Genomic DNA, 19,049 nt, shown 5'->3' with positions numbered 1-19,049 from the left:
CAAAAAATATGTGGGTGTGGGTGTGTGAAGAAAAAAAAATCAATAAAACTTGTTTCAAAAAAAAAAAAAAAGAATCGGGATGACTTTTAGAAGGTAGCCAAGAATTAGAACTTTCTGTATTTTTTTTTTTGCTGTCATCTAGTGATTATCTGGATTTCTGCAGCCCAGATTGGCTTGGAATGGTGAATCATTGGCAGGAATAATGTTTTGCATGTCACGGTCATATGCTCTTGGCTTTTAAAAGCATATTTCTCCCAGGCTCTTTCTACAAAATGTATATGATTATGAGTTTGTACATATGGAACTATAGCCATTGCTGTAGTGTAGTCTTGAGCAGTTCAAAGGCTTTAATCAACACCTACTAGATCACCATGATCTCTGCATAACAAGGGGCCAAAGGATGCCTTCCTTTGTTTCCCTAGAAGGTGGGCACTGCATTTGAGGCAGGGTGTCATAAAAATCTGAATCACATTATCACTCTCCTTTTCAGTTTTGAGAGGAAGCATTTTTGAAATAAATGGACTAATGCACATAATTCCACTAAGAGCTGTTCTATTGTACCTAATTTTAAGGACATGTCAGAAGGACATGTCTCATACTTCTATAATTACAAAAACTGGACACCTGGTAAATAATGACTGATTGATTCAATTTGAATGCTGCCAGATCTGTATAAACTCATGGCACCTTGCAAAATGCCCATAGTAACAACCTAGAAATCAGTACATTTTTTGATACACTATACATAGTAAGACTTGCACAGTAACAATATCGTACAATCAGTTAATCAACAGTTGGGTTGGATTTCTGAATAGATAGACACTGGGACATGGTTTGTAGAACAGGTTTGGGAATATTTGTATTTGTAGCTTATCATTTAAGCCAGGGGTGTGAAACTGGTGGCCCATGGGCCAGATGCATCATGCGCAAGCCACGCCCACCCTGCTTCCGCAAAGGGAAAAACATCACGAAACATCACATGACCACAACACGACACTCTAAATCTTTGACACCCGTGATCTAGGCCAGGGGTCTCCAACCTTGGTCCCTTTAAGACTTGTGGACTTCAACTCCCAGAGTCCCTCAGCCAGCAAAGCTGAGGGACTCTGGGAGTTGAAGTCCACAAGTCTTAAAGGGACCAAGGCTGGAGACTCCTGATCTAGGCCATTTGCCCACCAGTAAAGGACTGTCTTTTTGTCTTCTAGCTGAAAACTTCCAAGCTATGTCTAGTCATGTGACCTCTCCCAAATTTACCCTCCCTCATGTACCTCTGTGTTTTGGAGCTGGAGGGCAGCTGGTCCGAGGATGTCCAAATGATCCAGCAGATGGACAACCTGCTCTTATTGAAATACATAGCCTTGAGGTAAACATCTTGTTGCCCCTTAGTAACAAGATACAATATTGCATATCTGCTTACATGGGATCAGAACTGTGGCACTATTTGATTGTTCTTTGTTTCTTATTCCTTGTTTTTATGTTCTTCTCTGATTTACCTATCTAATTTATATTTGTTCCCAGTAAACCAAGAGTATGTCCTAATAAATATCTTTTTCCTATAAGCACCTCCTATCATTCCTCTTATAGGTAACATGGTTGTTATAATCCATTCTCTAGACACTCTCAATTGCTAACTGCTTGGCAAAAACATCCAACAGATTTTTCAGCATTCAGCTTACATACTAAATGCTCTGAAAGAAGGAGAGTGCAGAGGTTATGCAGGCAAATAAAGTCTATATTGCAAACTGCATTTTGTAACCTACTTGACTGTGGAGATCCAGATGAACTGGTCTGCACTTTGAGTTAGAAAGAGCATGATTCTGAATTCTCCCTCCTCAAAGATAAACCCAGAGGTCTCAACTGTGCCTTTTGGGCTCAGTTTAGATTTACCATTAGGCAAGCTGTGATACCCTTTTAGATCAAAGAGATTGACATAAGAAATACAAAGTTCTTTGACCATTTACTTAGAAAACAATAATCAGATTTCAGTGTACCACAGAAAGGGAACCAGAGTATAGGTACAACCACTCAATTTACAACCACAACTGAGCCCAAAATTTATATTGCTAAGCAAAATAGTTGTTAAATGAATTTTGCTCTATTTTATAACCTTTCTTGTCACAGTTGTTAAGTGAATTACCACAGGTGTCAAGATAGTAACATGATTGTTAAGTGAATCTGGCTTCCCCATTGATTTTGCTTGTCAGAAGGTTGCAAAAGGTGATCACATGACCCTGGGACTCTGCAACTGTCATAATATAAGTCAGTTGTCAAGTGTCTCAATTTTGATCATATGACCATGGGGGTACTGCAATGATTGTGAGCAGTGGTGGGATTTAAGTAATTTAACAACCGGTTCTCTGCCCTAATGATTTCTTCCAACAACCAGTTTGCCAAACTGCTCACAAAGTTAAAAACCGGTTCTCCCGAAGTGGTGCGAACTGGCTGAATCCCACCATTGGTTGTGAGTGTGAAAAAGTCACTTTTGGCAGTGCTGTTGTAACTTTGAATGGTGACTAAATGAACTATTGTATGTCGAGGACCACCTGTAGATAGATATGCAAAAGGCATATACTTTCTGACTTTCTGCTGACTTAAACCAGTATGCTGTAGCTTACTGTACATACTAGTGTATGTAGTAACATACACCAGTATGCTGTATGTAACACTATAGTTTGGCTTAATGAGTGTAGGCAATTATTGTTAGAAACCTACTTGTGAACATGATGCTAAACTATGAAATAATTTCTTTGTTTTAGCTTAATGTGAATTATAAATCCATTCTTTATGAGTGAACCAGGGCATTATAGTTTATTGACAATTTTGCCATACTAAAATCAGCAAGCCAGGCCTTTGAATCTGCTTCTGTTTTACAGATTATTCTACATGACACTGCTGAGCAGGAAGCAATGAGAAACTTTCCAGGACCTCTAATCAGGTACAAGACTTGAGGGGAGAATAGGTTGGCCCTTGCCCTTTCAAACAGCAGCCACATAAGCCAGCAAAGTTTGGACTAATGGTAACAAAATGGAAGTAGATGAAACTAATTTCTGGGGAAACTTTGGAAGTTCTCCTGTGTCAGGTCCTTAGTAATACAGGTAGTCCTTGACTTACAATGACAATTGAGCCCAAAATTTCCAATCCTAAACAAGGCAGTTGTTAAGTGAGTTTTGCCCCATTTTATGACCTTTCTTGTCACAGTTGTTAAGTGAATTACTGCAGTACCTAAGTTAGCAACATTGTTATTAAGTGAATCTGGCTTCTCCATTGACTTTGCTTGTCAGAAGACTACATGACCCTGAGACACTGCAACCGTCATAAATGCATGCCAATTGCCAAGCATCCAAATTTTAATTACATGACCCCAGGGATACTGCAATGGTCATAAATGTGAAAAACAGTCATAAGTTACTTTTTTCAGTGCCATGGTAACTTTGAATGGTCACTAAACAAATGGTTGTAAGTGTAGGACTACCTGTAAATGGGTCCAGTACAATACTATTTTAATTAAACCTTTTATGTACCCATCTATCGATCCAGGTCTTAAGTGCTTTCCTGAAAGTTAAAAGGGTGGTTAAAATGGCAGTAAGCTTCTACAATTCTTATTCATTCTGAAAAATGATTCTGTCTCATGATAATTTGGTGACTAAGAAAAGATAACATTGGGATTTTCTGCTTCAGGCATCCCATACCTTAAAGGGGCCTTTTGTTATGGCTGTCAGGGTTTCAAGTAACAGCCCATAGGAAATCAAGACTTCAAGGCAGGGTTCCTCAAAGTATAGATTTATTAGGCATGTCATATTGGCACAGATGGTGAAAACCCGAATCTGAAGTCCCCCGGGTTTTCCCCACCCAGTTCAAAATCCAAAGTTCTTCCCCACATTACATACATCCATCACATTCCCTGATCAGGTCTCTCACCCCACTCTGTATGCCTCCCTTCCACATCTCTCCGGGTGCTGGTGACAGTGTCCTTGGTTCCCAGAAGAAAGAACGTTATTTTGGCTACATATCCCCCTCGGCTATCTCTACTCCCCCCTCCCTTTCCCACAACTCCAGCCAGCCTCACTGTGGCAACCTTGAAGATGCTCAAAGATGGCTCCAGGGTTGACAATGGCATTTTCTCAGGACAAAATTTGACATGTATTTTACATGATTTGGAGATGTTTTTAATAAGTTGTGAGAAAGTATTGCACAGTAATCCTAGTTTAGTTATGTGGCAGAAGATTAAAAGGGGAGAAACGGAGGAAAAGGAAAGAGGTCTTAACATATTTCTTTATTATTTGCTGGAGAATGTGATTACTTGGACCACCTTATTCCTGCAGCTAGGTCAAAGGGATGAGCCATACTTTTGCTTTCCAGATGCTGGATAGATTGCTGGCTTTCCAGAAGTTCCCATTATGGGAGCTGGCAGATCAGTCTTTCTAAAGTCTATAATTACTGGCTAATGGTCCAGAATGGCTGTCTGACATTTCATCAAAAGGGAATGGTGACAGGAAATGGTCTCCTAATAGCCAGGAATTGCTCTTCAGCTTTGGGAGTGAAATACTCATCAAAGAGGGTGACAGATCTGGAGGAGGCACAAAAATGGCTAACAGCAGTTTGATGTATGAATGTGCAGAGAATGAGGCAGAAGAATCAGGAGGAAAGTGTGTGTGTGTGTGGGGGGGGGTGTTAACTGAAACATGGGTGTTCTCTAGGGAAGGTGACATCAATGATTATCTAGAGAACAAGTCTTTGCTTTTCCGTGAACTGCTTATACAAAATGGCACAAATATTACACACAGGCATTAAATCCTGCTAAGATTTAATTATTATTATTGTGGCATTCTTTTCTTCTCTTTCAGAGAAGATCTGCACAAGGTGGATGTGATGACATTCTGTCAACGCAAAGCAGCCACTGGCTGTGACCTGGCAACTAAGCAGGGCCGAGATTCTGCCTTGCTTTGGAAGCTCCTCCTCCTCCTTTGCCGACAAAATGGAGTAGGTATAAAGGAGGACAGTCTTGGGTGGTTATGGCAAATGATGATTCAGTCCAGACAGGATGAATCTGGGGGGGGGGGTAGGTTGTCCCCATAACTAAATGTAGTCTGCAGATCCACAGTATTTTAATCGCTTTCTTGGGGTGTCTGATGATAACACAATTTCCATCCTGACATAGTTACTGGGATTGAAGACTGAGAATGCTTTTCCTTTCCCCATTTACCCCAATATTGCCAATGCTGTGTTATTGACATTGGAAAGACTGGTTGGGCTTATGCCTGAATATGTTTTTGTAAACGTATTGAAAACATATGGGCTGTCCCTCTGGTGAAACTTCCTTCTGTCAATGATGGGTTCCTCAACCCTTTCCAAATCTTCTGAGATAGCTTTTGGAAAACAGTAAAATGATTTTAATTCTCAAATTCAAGTAGTAAAGTATATGAATTAATCTGAAACACAGATTTGATGATTAGGAAATCAGTTCTTGAATCTGGTTTTCATGAATTTGGGGGGCTTATTTTCCAGCAAAGTAAAATGTTAAAATTAAAAACAAATTAAAGTATGAGACTCTCTGGGAAGGGCATGGTTCTGTTCTGCCACTGTTCTGCTACTGCCCCTTTTCTTGCTGTGTTATTTTATTTATTTATTTTATTTATTTTTATTTGAATTTATATCCCGCCCTTCTCTGAAGACTCAGGGCGGCTTACAATATGTTAAGCAATAGTCTTCATCCATTTGTATATTATATACAAAGTCAACTTTATTGCCCCCAACAATCTGGGTCCTCATTTTACCTACCTTATAAAGGATGGAAGGCTGAGTCAACCTTGGGCCTGGTGGACTTGAACTTGCAGTAATTGCAAGCAGTTGTGTTAATAACAGACAGACTTAGTCTGCCGAGCCACCAGAGCTCAGCTTATGTTTTTTCCTTCCCATTCTCAGTCCATGGTGGGATCAGATACAGCTGAGTTGCTGATGCAAGATCGCAAATATCAGGAAAAGTACAAAAGAGAAGAGCCACGGGCGAACCTGATTAACCTGACAGGAGAAGAATGGCCAGTGCCTGGATGTGGAACCATGGACCTTCTCACAGGGGAGATGGTCCCAACGGCTGGCACACTAGAGCAAAAAATAGAGAAGTTCACCAAACTCCTTTTTTATGGCAGAAAGAAAGTAAGAGCTAAGTCTCTATGTTTGCTTTCTGAGGGGATTATGTGCATAGAGCCTTGGCTCACACTCATATTGTTATAACCTCAAATGATTACTCATATGTCTGTGAATCCACAGTTTCATTTTGCATGAGAAATACAGGGAGAATGCAAATCAGACACAATATATTTCCTCAGAGAAATATATTACTTTTATTGAGAAGTACAGCACTATTAGACTGTCTTTTAATTAAACTCTATTTTAAAGTGTTGTACTCCACTGGTTTTATTGTCTTGCTTTATGGAACTTTGTTTTATTATTATTTACTTTTGTCAAATTATTTTCATGGAACATTGTTTTTATTATTTTGTATAGCTCTTGGGGCTCCTTCATGAGGAAAAAACAGTAAAAAACTAAATTGCAATAGGAATACTTAGGCAAATGATTATATTGGTTCAGAAGTGACAGTTTGATGTCTTTTGCATGTTTAAGGTTACAGCTTACACAATCTCTTGCCACTGGCTATGCTTGCTAGTTGATTTGAAACATCTAGAATTTCCAACCCCCCAAAGAGTAGCACACAACCTGCTCTGCATGCCAAAGACCCACAGGTCTACTCTTTCAGATCTTAAAGAATCTCAAGTTGCTGATCTTAATTCTGCTTAATACCTGGCTAATACTTGTTTTTTATTCTGTGGATTATAATATTAGGGCATTTCCCTATTTTTTTTTTATAAATAATTTTTATTTCCATTTTTCAACATCATATTTATGTACAAACTATTATCCATCATTAATCATTAATTTTTATTTATTACTGATTCAGGCCTGCCCGATTGCCACTTCCTTTCTTCACAACCTCCCTCTCTACCCTCTACTACTTTCACATCCTTCATCTCCTTCACTTTACTACTTCCTCTCCTCCTTCTCCACGCCTCCCTTCTTCCACCCTATCTAACCTTCTTATTCCCCTCCTCCTTCTCTACTCTTTCCTACCTACTTTCTTCCCTCCTTCTACTCCTCTCTCCTTTTCTTTCTGAAATGGCAGTCGAACATCACCAATATCATTTTAAATTTTAATTTCATATCTTCAAAAATTACTGTACATTAATAATCAATCCATGTATCATTTCCCCTTTCCCCTCCTCCCCTTCCCCCAGACTTCCCAGAGCAAATACCGGTATTATGACCAACCATCATAAGCTAAAGTATACAAAATATACATAACCTCCCACCTTTAAAAATTTGAAACTTTAGATCCCCTCACAATAAAAATAAAGAGATAGGAAAGAATAATAAAAAGAAAAAAAGAAAAGAAGCGATACCAACTTCACATATTACTTCTTCTTACAGTCCATTTTTAAAATTAATCCATCTTCTCAAATTCAATTTTTTCCCCCCACTTGTATATTCCTTCAAATTTCATAAGTCCATTTCTCAAATTACAGTCCATCTTCTCGAACTCAAATTTTCATCACTTATACATTTCTTCAGTTGCCATAACATTTAATGTCCGTTCTTCTTACAGTCCGTTTTAAAAATTAGTCCATCCTCTAAAATTCAAATTTTTTTCACCCACTTGTATATTCCTTCAAATTTCATAAGTCCATTTCTTAAATTACAATCCAGCTTCTCAAATTCAAATTTTCATCACTTATATATTTCTTCAATTGTCATAACATTTAATATCCAATCTTCCAATACTACTCCATCAATCAAATATCATTTCGAATAAAATCTCTCAAATATAATATTTTCAGCTTAACTTCATAACTTTTACTATCTATAAACGTGTCAATTAAAACAAATAATCATTTAAACTACATCCACAATATAACAGTAAACGGTTAAAATCATTACATCCACATTATCTAAATTCATAAATTTCACTTTCTATCCTTCACAATTAAATAATATCATCCCATAGATTTATACCATACAAATAGCAAATAATAAAAATCCTATAATTTACATCCTAAACAAATCAATTCGAAAAATTAACCATAATCATCATATTCACATCTTAAACATTCCTCCCCTCTCCCATTCTATTTTCCATCATTTCCAAACCAATTAACTTAGCATCTAACAACAAAGGATTCCCACTCTTTAAAACATTAATATAAAAATGTCTCGCTTTCATAACTGAATTAAGAAAATACTTTCTGCCTCTAAAATTCACTGATATCCATTATACTTAGACAGAGCTCTACCCTGTCCATGGGACACATTGGAGACCACTGATATCAGCTAACTTAGACTGTTAGTCACACTGGAAAATAATAGTATGGGATAGAGTAGGGTGCATTTGGTGAATGTCAAGAGTTTTTGGTTATGGTTTGCTTGCTCATAGGAAGCCCTGGACTGGGCTATGAGGAACCAGCTGTGGGGCCATGCACTCTTTCTATCAAGCAAGATGAACCCAAGGATTTACAGCTGGGTCCTGACTGGGTGTGTAGAATGCTTTGCTGCTTCTTCAATGTGAGCTGATATTTTAAATACCCATATTTACCATATCTGACAAAATGATTTATTCTGTCCTGTTGCAGGTTCACAAACACACTGGCTTCCAATGATCCTCTGCAGACCCTTTTCCAGCTGATGTCTGGAAGGATACCCCAGGCATCTTTGGTATTGGTTTCTGCCTCTGCTTTCATGGGTCCTGTGTATCTGGCCTAGGCAGGATGGACCTGAGGCGAGGAGACCGTCAAGTGAAGATGTACAATGAAGGGCAGCTTAGATGGAGGAGCCAAGCCTAAGGCAGCAGTTTGATAGGACCAGGTGGAATCCTCTTAGCCGCTGGAGTCATGGGCTCTTTGTGCAGGGAGAGCATGGTAGAAATGCTACAAAACATCTATAAGGGTGCATAAAGTAGAGAAGTTCCGCAGTCTAGATCAGGGCTGTCAAACTTCCTGTCCATGGGCCGGATGTGTCACATGCTAGCTGTGTCGCTAAACCACACCTGGTTTAGCAAAGGGGAAAAAAAATCCTGATACATCATGTGACGCCGCTGTGATTTTGACACCCCTGGTCAATCCAAAACTAGACTTTGATAAAAGCAAAGGTTTTTTTTTTTTTTTACTAAGAATGGGCACTTAAGTGGATTGATAGAATAACTTACTGTTTTTGTCTTTCTCCTTCCTGCCACCTCTGTGCATGTGAACATCTGAAGATGCCATAATTGGTGTAGGCATGGCATATGTGCAATTCTACTAAATGTCTATAAGGCTCAGCAGGGAAGATTGCTCAGCTTTTTCTAGCTATCAATATTGACAATAGCTTGTTGACACCAGCAACAATTATGGATTGCTAGGATACCCAGACTTACTGTAGTTATTGGATCGGTAGAATCCAAAGTTAAACCAACCTTCTCTATTCTGACATTTTAATCTAGGACTTGACCAATTTTGTTGATAATGCTTGAGAAAGCATAAGTTACAGTACAGAAGGTAGTGGGTTAAGAAAGGATTGACTATATTCTATTCATTTATTTGGTGGCTAAATAAGTTAAGCTACTTAACTGATGGACATGTTAGCCATACCTGAAAAATGCTTTGGAAATATTTATGTCTTAAATTTATTGGCTTCGTTCTGGGAATGATTAAGAAGAATCTTGGTCTAAACCAGGGCTGTCAAACTCCTGGCCTGTGGGGCGGATATGTCACATGCTGGCCACACCCACGCCCGGTTTAGCAAAGGGGAAAAAAGTCCCGATACGTCACGTGATGCCACCATGATTTTGACACCCCTGGTCTAAACCAAAAGTGACTATATTTAACCAAAAGGGTCAAGGCTGAATTGGAATCAGCTGATTCATATTTAGGCTGGGACTTTGGATCTGGCAGTCTTATCTTCAGCTGAACAGAGAAGTGTGGAATGTGTTAAAGTGTGAAATTATGCCATTCTAGGTACCTCTTTCTGCCTGCCAGTTTTAGGGCCATATGTCCCTTCTCTTCTGAAAGGGATGATTTGCTGCAGTCTAAGCGACCTAATGAGGGTGTGGACATTGCTTCAGATATAACTAACCTGTATCCCAGTATCCTTGATATCTTTCAGGTTGCATTCTATGTAAGTGCATATTCTACCTTCTGCCTTTGCTGGATGATTAGGGCAAATTAAAGTATAGTTTGATGAAGGAATGAGTTTGCTGGGGTGGAGATTGTCTGAATGAAACACTCTGAAAATTCTCATGGAGTAACTGTTCTGCTATTGCCCCCTTTCTTGCTGCATTCTTGCTGTTTTCTTATGACCATCCCAATCATATATATATAAATATGTGTGTGTGTGTGTGGTTCCTTAGGCCAAGTTCTCTAGCAATCTAAAGATTTCCTGCTGAGAAAGAAGCCATGAAATCAAAAGGTTAACCTCTGTTCCATGGGAGGCAGTAATGGGGCCAGAAATTTTGGTATACTTCAGAAGCCAAAATGTGCTGAAAGTTTACCTCAGGTCAGCCTTCCCCAGTCTAATGAGTCAGTGAGGTGACTGACTCATTAGTGTTGGAGTCAGACTAAGGAAAGCAGATTCAAGTGTCCCCTCAACCATGAATCTCTGTCTGTCTGTCTGTCTGTCTGTCTGTCTCTCCCTCCCTCCCTCCCTTCCTCCCTCCCTCTCTCCCTCCCTCCCTCCCTCCCTCTCTCTCTCTCTCTCCCTCCTTCTTTCCCTCCCTCCCTCTGCCCAATCTACCTTATTTGGCTACTGTCGTAGGAGGGAAATCCTCATATACCCACAATGGCGAACCTATGGCACAGGTGGCACGTGGAGCCATATTGGTGGGCATGCAAGCTCAGCTCCTTTTTGGGCCTTCTGGGCCCACCGGAAGTAGGGAAACTGTTTCCTGCCTCCAGGGGGCCTGGTGGGTGGTGAGGAAGTCCCGCTTTTTGCTCTCCCCAGGCTCCAGAGCCTTTTTAGGAGTTTGGGGAGGGTGAAAATGGCCTTCCCCAGCCCTCCGGAGGCCCTCCAGAGGCCTGAAATGGCCCGTTTGCCGACTTCTGGTGGGACCAGAAGTCAGCAAATGGGCCATTTCTGGTCTCTGGAGGGCCTCTGGGGGGTGGGGGATGGGGAAGGCCGTTTTCGCCCTCGTCAGGCTCCTAAAAAGGCTCTGGAGCCTAGAGAGGCAAAAAACGGGCCTTCCTCACCACCCACCAGGCCCTCTGGAGGCAAGAAACAGTTTCCCTACTTGCTGATCTTAATTCTGCTTAATACCTGGCTAATACTTGTGCCATCGCGTGCCAAAAGCAGGGAGTAGCGCGCACATGCACAGGTGATGGGGCACATAGAATTATGGGTGTGGGTACGCACACACATGACAAACTCCCGGCACTCCCCCCCCCGCTTTTGGCAAGTGATGGCAAAAAGCTTAGCTATCACTGTCATATAATATAAGCTGCCTTGAATAAAAGCTGTAAAATAAACTTCTCTGTGTTTTGGCTAGGCTGGCTGAGAATTTTAGGAGTTGTAATGTCAGCACTGGCACTTGATGAAGGTTTCCTTAAAGATTATATATTTTCTTTGTGCTTCAAGTCAGATATCCTCTGTGTTTCGTTTAATGTTGTTTTGTTAAATGCATGAACCAAAGTGGTACAACACACACAAATTGGTTTGCTTCCCAAATATTTGGAGCATTTTTCCTGGATCTTATGCCATACAGAGGAAACAACTTTGAGCAAATAGTGATGTTTTATCCCCTTTCTACCCTGTAATTTCCCCTTTTTTGACTATAGTCCTGTGGAGATGAGAAGTGGGGAGACTGGAGGCCACACCTGGCTGTTATGCTGTCTAATCAAGTAGGAGACCTGGACCTGAATTCCAGAGCTATCCTCACTATGGGAGACACATTGGGTGAGGAAATTCATACAGACATGGGATGAGGTGGTGGTGGAATGATTTCCAGTTCTAATGCCAGAGGAGTTGAATTTGCATTCCTTAGTACTTCAGCTGCATACAAATAAAGGAATCACTTAAAGAGGAAAGGCTATGTGGGAAGAATTACAGAGATGTCATCCCTCTGCCGAATCTTTGTTCCTTACTTGATCTTCTCATATAATTCCTCCTGTCTTATCTCTTTTTTCCACATCTGCCTGAAAAACAATAACAATATCAGAAATGATCAATGAAGTCAGCAACCATAAAAGAACTAGAACTTCTGTTTTATTAAATTATATAGGATTGGCAAACTGTTATAATGTCCGTGTCTTTAAAGAGGGGTAATGTGGGTGCATTTTAATGCTACAAAAAGGTTGCAGTGAATCTTCTCTTTTCTCACAAGGCTTTCTTTTCCTTAAAACAATCATAATGCATTTTGTATTCTCTTATGTTTTTCCCATAGATTAATGTGTGCCTTTTTATCTATTTAGCTGGGAAAGAGTTAATAGAAGCTGCTCACTTCTGCTACCTGATGGCAAATGTCCCTTTCGGCCACTATCCAGTTAAAACAGATTATATGGTGTTGCTGGGAAGTAGTCAGAGGTGAGTGAACAAGAAATAGAAATTCCCACTTAATTAAAAAAAAAAACCCATTTATTTTTATATTTTTCTTTCCCAAACTGGGGCTTATCCTTTCAAAATTCCCATGTGCAGCCTTAGTACTGATTCCAGGTCGAAGCAGACCTGAAGCACACCCAACAATATTGGATGGTGCTTGAAGACAAGATAGCATTTTCTACTGAGGTGGTATGAGATGGTATATGAGGATGGGAAGATAAGTAGTTCATATAGTGGGAACTAGAACTAAGTTTAGGATTGCTATTATGCCTTCAACAAATCAGTAAAGAAAGCTAGCCATGGAAAGGGAATAAAACAATATCATTTGCTAATAGATGCATATTAGGTCACAAGCTGGTTGAACATTTGGCAACGTATCTCACTATTATACTGGACCAGCTTCTTCTCCAGATACTATAGTTATAATTGTTTGTGGTGGAGCACATCAGTTATCCTTACAGATATATCTTCATTATATACCATTGTATTCTATATTTCTACTTCGGCGGGACAACTTGAGGCTGGTTCATATTTAAGTGGGAATCATGTTAACAGAGGGATAAAATCAAGATACTGTGAAATGTTAGTATCATTTTATAATGCCCACCTTTATAATGCCACATAAAGACCACACTTGGAATATTGCATCCAATTTTAGTTGCCACAATATTAATGTTAAGAATTAATATTAATGTTAAGAATCTGGAAAGAATGCAGAGAAGAGCAACAAAAATGATTAGGGGACTGGAGGCTAAAACATATGAAAAACAATTGAAGGAATTGGGTATGTCTAGTCTAATGAAAAGAAGGACTGGGGTGACATGATAGCAATGTTTCAATATTTGAGGGGCTGCCACAAAGAAGAGGGAGTCAATTCTCCAAAGCACCTGAAGGCAGGACAAGAAGCAATGAATGGAAACTAATCAAGGAGAGAAGCAGCCTAGAACTAAGGAGAAATTTCCTGATAGTGACAACAATCAGTGGAACTGCTTACCTTCAAAAGTTGTAGAAGAGATTGGGCAGCCATATGTCTGAAATGGTATGGTTTCCTGCTTGAGCAGAGGGTTGGACTAGAAGACCTTCAAGTTCCCTTCCAACTCTGATTTTATGTATGTGGGATTTCAGCTTTCAAAGTCTTTAGCAGACTTGACTGTTCCTTCAATCAAAAATTATTGAAGTCCCACACCACTGGAGGTCAGCAGTTAAGACAAGCAGCAGTGTTCCATGCTATATTGGAAGATGTAAAGATAAGCCCAACTCCTTATTCAAGACAGGAGAATTTATACCATCCCAGATAAAAGATTATTTAATCTTTTATTGAAACTGTCCAGTGACGGAGCATCCACATCTCTGGGAGGCAAGCTATTCCACTGAGTAATTGTTCTCATTCTCAGGAAATTCCTTCTTAATTCTTTCTTTAACAAGGTTCCACCCATTATTTTTTGCCCTGCCCTCAGGAACTTTGGAGAATATATTGATCATCTCTTCTCTGTGACAGCTCTCAAGTACTGGAAGACAGCTATCATGTCATCCCTTCTTTGTTAAAATTAAGTTCCCTTAACCATTCATCAGTCTTTCATTTTCCCCTATTGTACTCTATAAACCAGACTAAAGTGAATGTCCCTGAATTAGGGAATAGATCTGAAATGAAAATGTAAAGGAAATGTCGGAACTAGGCAATTTTGCAAAATTGGACATTCTGATTTTGATAACTGTATTTGAATTTAGCTTGTGATTACTTTAGAAGTAAATCTACTAAATGTAATGGGATTTGGTTCTGAATTATTTTCATCAAATCAGATTGTATAAAAATATTAATAAAACAAAGCAGAGCAGAGCACTTCAGTAGCTACAAAATAGAATGACAGAGCACTGGAGAGAAAATAGTATTATTCCAAATAATAAATATTAGTTAACCATCTAAAACAGCATATCCTGTATGCTGGAATATAGAAATATAATTTATGTATTTCCTCCCCAGTGCCCCAGCCCTTCTTTTTGCTATATAAAGTATAGCTACTACAAGATAGCAATCATTCTGTGAAACAGGTGATTCACCAGCTACTGATTTCACTAGCATTCAGTGTGGTTGTCAAATAATGATGAGAAGTTCAAGTATTGGGCAGACCAGGGAATATGAAGATTAAAATTAATTTTAGCTTCAATGTGGAAAGGAGAGTGTTTGGTATTCTGAGTGGGCACATATAAGTGATTTTCTAGCTGAGGAGACAGGTAGAAATCTGAACTTCAGTGTACCAAAGTGCCCTGTTGAAACTAGCTTGCTGTAAGATAAGGCAAACACTGCAGCTGATGTAATCATTCACCTTAAGAGGCACAGGTAAGGTTAAAAATCCAATTTACAGAGCCAGCAATTCCACTTATATTAATAGCGCTCTGGCCAGATAACAAGGATAAGTGTTTAATGATTCATTTCACCTTAAAGCTGGTTGTGCCTTATTAGTATGACAAAGCCAAACACACCTTGCATCTTCAAGCAACACACATAACCAATTCTTGGGAGTAGCTTGAAGTAATTTCTGTGAAATCACATGTGTTTAGAAATCGAGTCTTAGGTGAAACCAGATTTTCTGCTTACTGCTTCCACACAAGTTAACAATGAAGTATCCAAAGGCAACCCTTATTATTTTCCTCCATTTTTTCCATTTAAGGCAACCTCCCCCTTTCTTAAGTTTTCCTAATCTTAAGTACAACTTCCTCTTAAAAAAAATAAGTAAAGCAACAGCTCCACCTAGGAGTAGAGAAACAACCTCCCTGTATCTTTCCATCTTGTATTATATTGTAAATGAACTCTTAGGCACTCAAAATGAAACCATGGAGACAGCTGATCTATAAATACATCCCTCTGGGAAGCTGTAGCTATTTGCTGAGAGGAAACTTAACAGGAGTTGGGTGGGCAGTGAATCCACTGAAAGGGAGCTTGAAGTCCAAATTTTGTTTATTACACAGTAAGGATCTCTATTTTCCCATTCCATCATAAGACAGAGGTCTTCCAAATTTGTTATTTCTACCTGGCTTTGTATTATATATAGTAGTTTTATATTTTCATTCATTAAGTCTCCATTTCATGAAGCAGACACAAAGGAAAGGAAGAAACCAAAACAAACTCAAAATTTTGCATTTATTTAAAGCATTTACATACTGTATTGTCTTCCATTTGTTCTGTGCGAGATGACTTAATAAAATAAAAATAATGATACAAATATGAAGCCTCCATATTGTTGAATGAAGAGGAACAGAGAAAAATCGAACAGTGCTAGCAGGAAACACATTTCTGTCATGAGCAATTTTATTTTTAAAGTCTATTAATTATAGTGTATTTATCAGGGAAGAAACATTAAAGATAGATTCCAATTTTTAGAATGAGATTTACCTTTATTTTGCATAATAGAGATGATGTACCATTTTCTTTAATATTTTGAAAAATATTCAATAGTGAAATTTTAGTAATACTTCAGTGAAGCTTAATTGCCCATTAGTTTTTAAATTAGTTAAACAATCACCTACCATTTAGACTGCCAGCATCTCTAATTTTATCCTCCAACTTCTGTGGAAGGCAGAATTTGATGGAAAGAATAAATTGGGCTCTAAGGATGAAATTAGCTTCTGCTTCTCAATTCTTGATCTGCTTTTTTCTTTCAGCCAGGCCTTTTCCCAATTTGCAAGGACAGAATGTATTCACAGAATGGAAATCCTTGAGTATTGTCGGTTACTGGGGTGTCCCCAAGCGTTCATCCTTCCTTTCCAGGTAATAACAAGCCAATTAAAAAGGGCCAAATGTTCACAGGCCTTTATAATAAAAATATTTTCTGGAGTGGGGGCCTCTTGTTTAGTTTAGCCAACTTCCATGACCTGCAAATTGAAAGAGGCAGCCGTTTAAACTTCAAGGTTAGCAAAGCTTCTGGGGAAGGGATATAGCGCAGTACAAGTCATTCTATCTTTTTACAGTAAGGAAGAAAAGAATAAGATGCTGTAAAGGGAGAAGCACTCTTTGGTAGAAGGATTGTAAAGGAGCAAATAACAGGTTGCTTCTGACTCCTGGTATCAGAAGGGATCCCCAAGCAAGCCTCACCTCTTCTGGTGATGCTTTTGTTGTCATAAGATACATATTTAAAAAGCACAGCTGCAGAAAGGTTGCCTATCCCTGCTTTATGAAGATTTATTTAAAATTATTCTGAACGCCGTAGTCTTGTTTGGAGAATCTGAAGTAATTCCACTAAAGTATTTATGCTTTATGTAGTTACCTCTGTTAATTTTTTTCAATCCAGGTTATAATTCAGTGGTCTATCAAAATTATAATCCCTGCCCTTTTTTTTTCTTTGCCGATAAGGATAAAAAAGTGCTTAGAGAAAATGGTAAAGCAGCAAATAAAGTTAAAACCAGAGTTATTTCTATTAGGCATATTAACAGAGAAATATTGCAAAAAAACCCAATATTTAATGCTAACATGTAATAACGGCGGCTAGAATTATATATGCTCAAAATTGGAAAAATGGAAATATACCCTCTGAGGAAATGGTAATAAAGAAAATATTAGAATGAGCTGAGATGGATAGGTTGACAACAGAAATTAAAGACAAAGAAGAAACAGAATATTATTTAATTTGGGATATATGGTATAAAATGGCTTGAGCGTAATGCAAAGATCAGAAAATTAACAATGAAAGATGATTAATGAAATAGAGTATAAGTATAAAGAAAGATGAAGAATATTTATTATATATAATATTAGATTGCGGTAAGATATCACAAAAAATGTAAAATGTAAAAAGTATTTAGAATGATAAATATATAATGTAAACAGAATAGTAGATATAAAAAAATGTGGACGTAAGCCGGTATAGTGCAAAGTGGAAACTTGCAAAGTGGAAACTGTAATGTAAAACGAGGAAAACTGTATAATAAAACCATTAAAAAAAATATAACCCCCAGGGCTGTTTGTAGTAAGTAACAATAATTTTCCCTTCCCATCTCTCCAATAATTCAGCATGACTACATTGAGCACCGCTTATAATCTTGTGGGGATGTAGGCAATTGGCTTTCAAAGTGATACCATGCACAGCAGTTACTGGGTAATAAATGTCAAAAATATATTACCGCCAACTACATTGCCAAGAAATTCCAAGGAGTATTTAACTAATTGGTTTCAAAATACTTTGGAGAGGAATCTGTAGTCTGTACTAGGAGTTTTTATACTTGCAATTAATTAATTGTATTATTTTGACTATTGAAAATCTTTCATGCTCGTGAGCTCAGTGATTTATTTATCAAGCTTATTAATGCAGATAATATTATATTCACATAACATTTCTTGGGTCACTACTTTCTCTTTGCCATTTGAACACAGTGGTTAACTTGGTATTTTAAGAAAAGGACTCAAACAAATAAGAGCAGATGGGTTGCAATACTGAGAATAATTCGAGTGTGTGAGTATTTCCTCTTTTGCGCCCATACATTTTCTCTTAATTCTCTTTCATAGGTATATAAGCTGATTTATGCATCTCGCCTGGTGGACTATGGTCTCGCTGCTCAGGCCTTACATTATTGTGAAGGGGTTGGAATGGCACTTCTTGCCCAGAATCAGAATGTTTATCCTGTCCTCTTAGAGCAGGTTATCAAGGTGAGTGTCTGGTTAGGGACCCCAATAAGAATTGTGTCGATCTCTTAAAATTATAATTCTTCATGTACTTGTAATATGGGTTGGAATTTTACACTGCAGGGAATTTCACATACAATTCATAATGTAGTTGTATACATTGCGGGTGTTTGTTTATTTATCAAATTCAGACTCTGTCCATCACGCTTTTCTTTTTGACTCTGATCAGTTTACAGAGTTAGTCTTTGTTTTGTGTTGTGAAAAGAGTTGGGAGAAACCTTTTTTTAAAAAGGTAACACATGTCAACCCACAATGCAGATTTCTTTGGCTAATAAATGAAAGATTAAAAGGGAGAGGCATGATGCAAAACAAACTGTGAAAGATATTAAACGTGTACTTAGCACTGCATACAGCAGCTTCTTAGAACTCTAATCAGGACTAGAATGCAGTATATGAGAAGGGTTACTATATTTTCCCCTCAAATAATGGTTGTGGTAAAAATGAACATTTCATGATTGGTGCAGTTTAGAAACTCATGCTGGTTCCAAAGGGTAGTTGTCTCCAATGCCAAATAGAAAAGGGGGGATTTTTATCTGTAATAGTGGCATAGATAGTAAAGCAATAGTTCTCAACATTTTCTTCACCATGGACTCCCTTTAAATACCTTTTGTAGCCACAGACAATGGCCATGGACCCTCAAGACTTAACTCAAGATTTAAATCATAACATTTCTTCAATCCTTCACAGACCCCCTGTGATGGCATTGCTTTGCGTGTCACTTCTGGCACACGTGTCATAGGTTCGCCATTACAGCCCTATGGTATAG

The 19,049-nt window shown here is 38.5% G+C and overlaps 1 protein-coding gene across 3 annotated transcripts in view; it reads left to right on the top strand.

Annotated features, from left to right (window-relative positions):
* The window catches only part of SEC16B (SEC16 homolog B, endoplasmic reticulum export factor), an 84,679-nt gene that overhangs the window by 27,851 nt on the left and 37,779 nt on the right, over positions 1-19,049 (top strand). For all 3 annotated transcript variants that reach the window (XM_058177230.1, XM_058177229.1, XM_058177228.1), the window contains exons 8-17: positions 1,206-1,363; positions 2,874-2,935; positions 4,845-4,980; positions 5,923-6,153; positions 8,483-8,580; positions 8,679-8,760; positions 11,850-11,967; positions 12,483-12,594; positions 16,270-16,375; positions 18,107-18,247. In XM_058177230.1, the coding sequence (XP_058033213.1) occupies positions 1,206-1,363; positions 2,874-2,935; positions 4,845-4,980; positions 5,923-6,153; positions 8,483-8,580; positions 8,679-8,760; positions 11,850-11,967; positions 12,483-12,594; positions 16,270-16,375; positions 18,107-18,247 (1,244 nt within the window). The remainder of the gene's footprint in view (positions 1-1,205; positions 1,364-2,873; positions 2,936-4,844; positions 4,981-5,922; positions 6,154-8,482; positions 8,581-8,678; positions 8,761-11,849; positions 11,968-12,482; positions 12,595-16,269; positions 16,376-18,106; positions 18,248-19,049) is intronic.

This window comes from Ahaetulla prasina, chromosome 3 (assembly GCF_028640845.1).
Source record: "Ahaetulla prasina isolate Xishuangbanna chromosome 3, ASM2864084v1, whole genome shotgun sequence".
Lineage (NCBI taxonomy): Eukaryota > Metazoa > Chordata > Lepidosauria > Squamata > Colubridae > Ahaetulla > Ahaetulla prasina.
The sequence above is the reverse complement of the archived record's forward strand: the minus strand, read 5'-3'. Positions and strand labels throughout refer to the sequence as shown.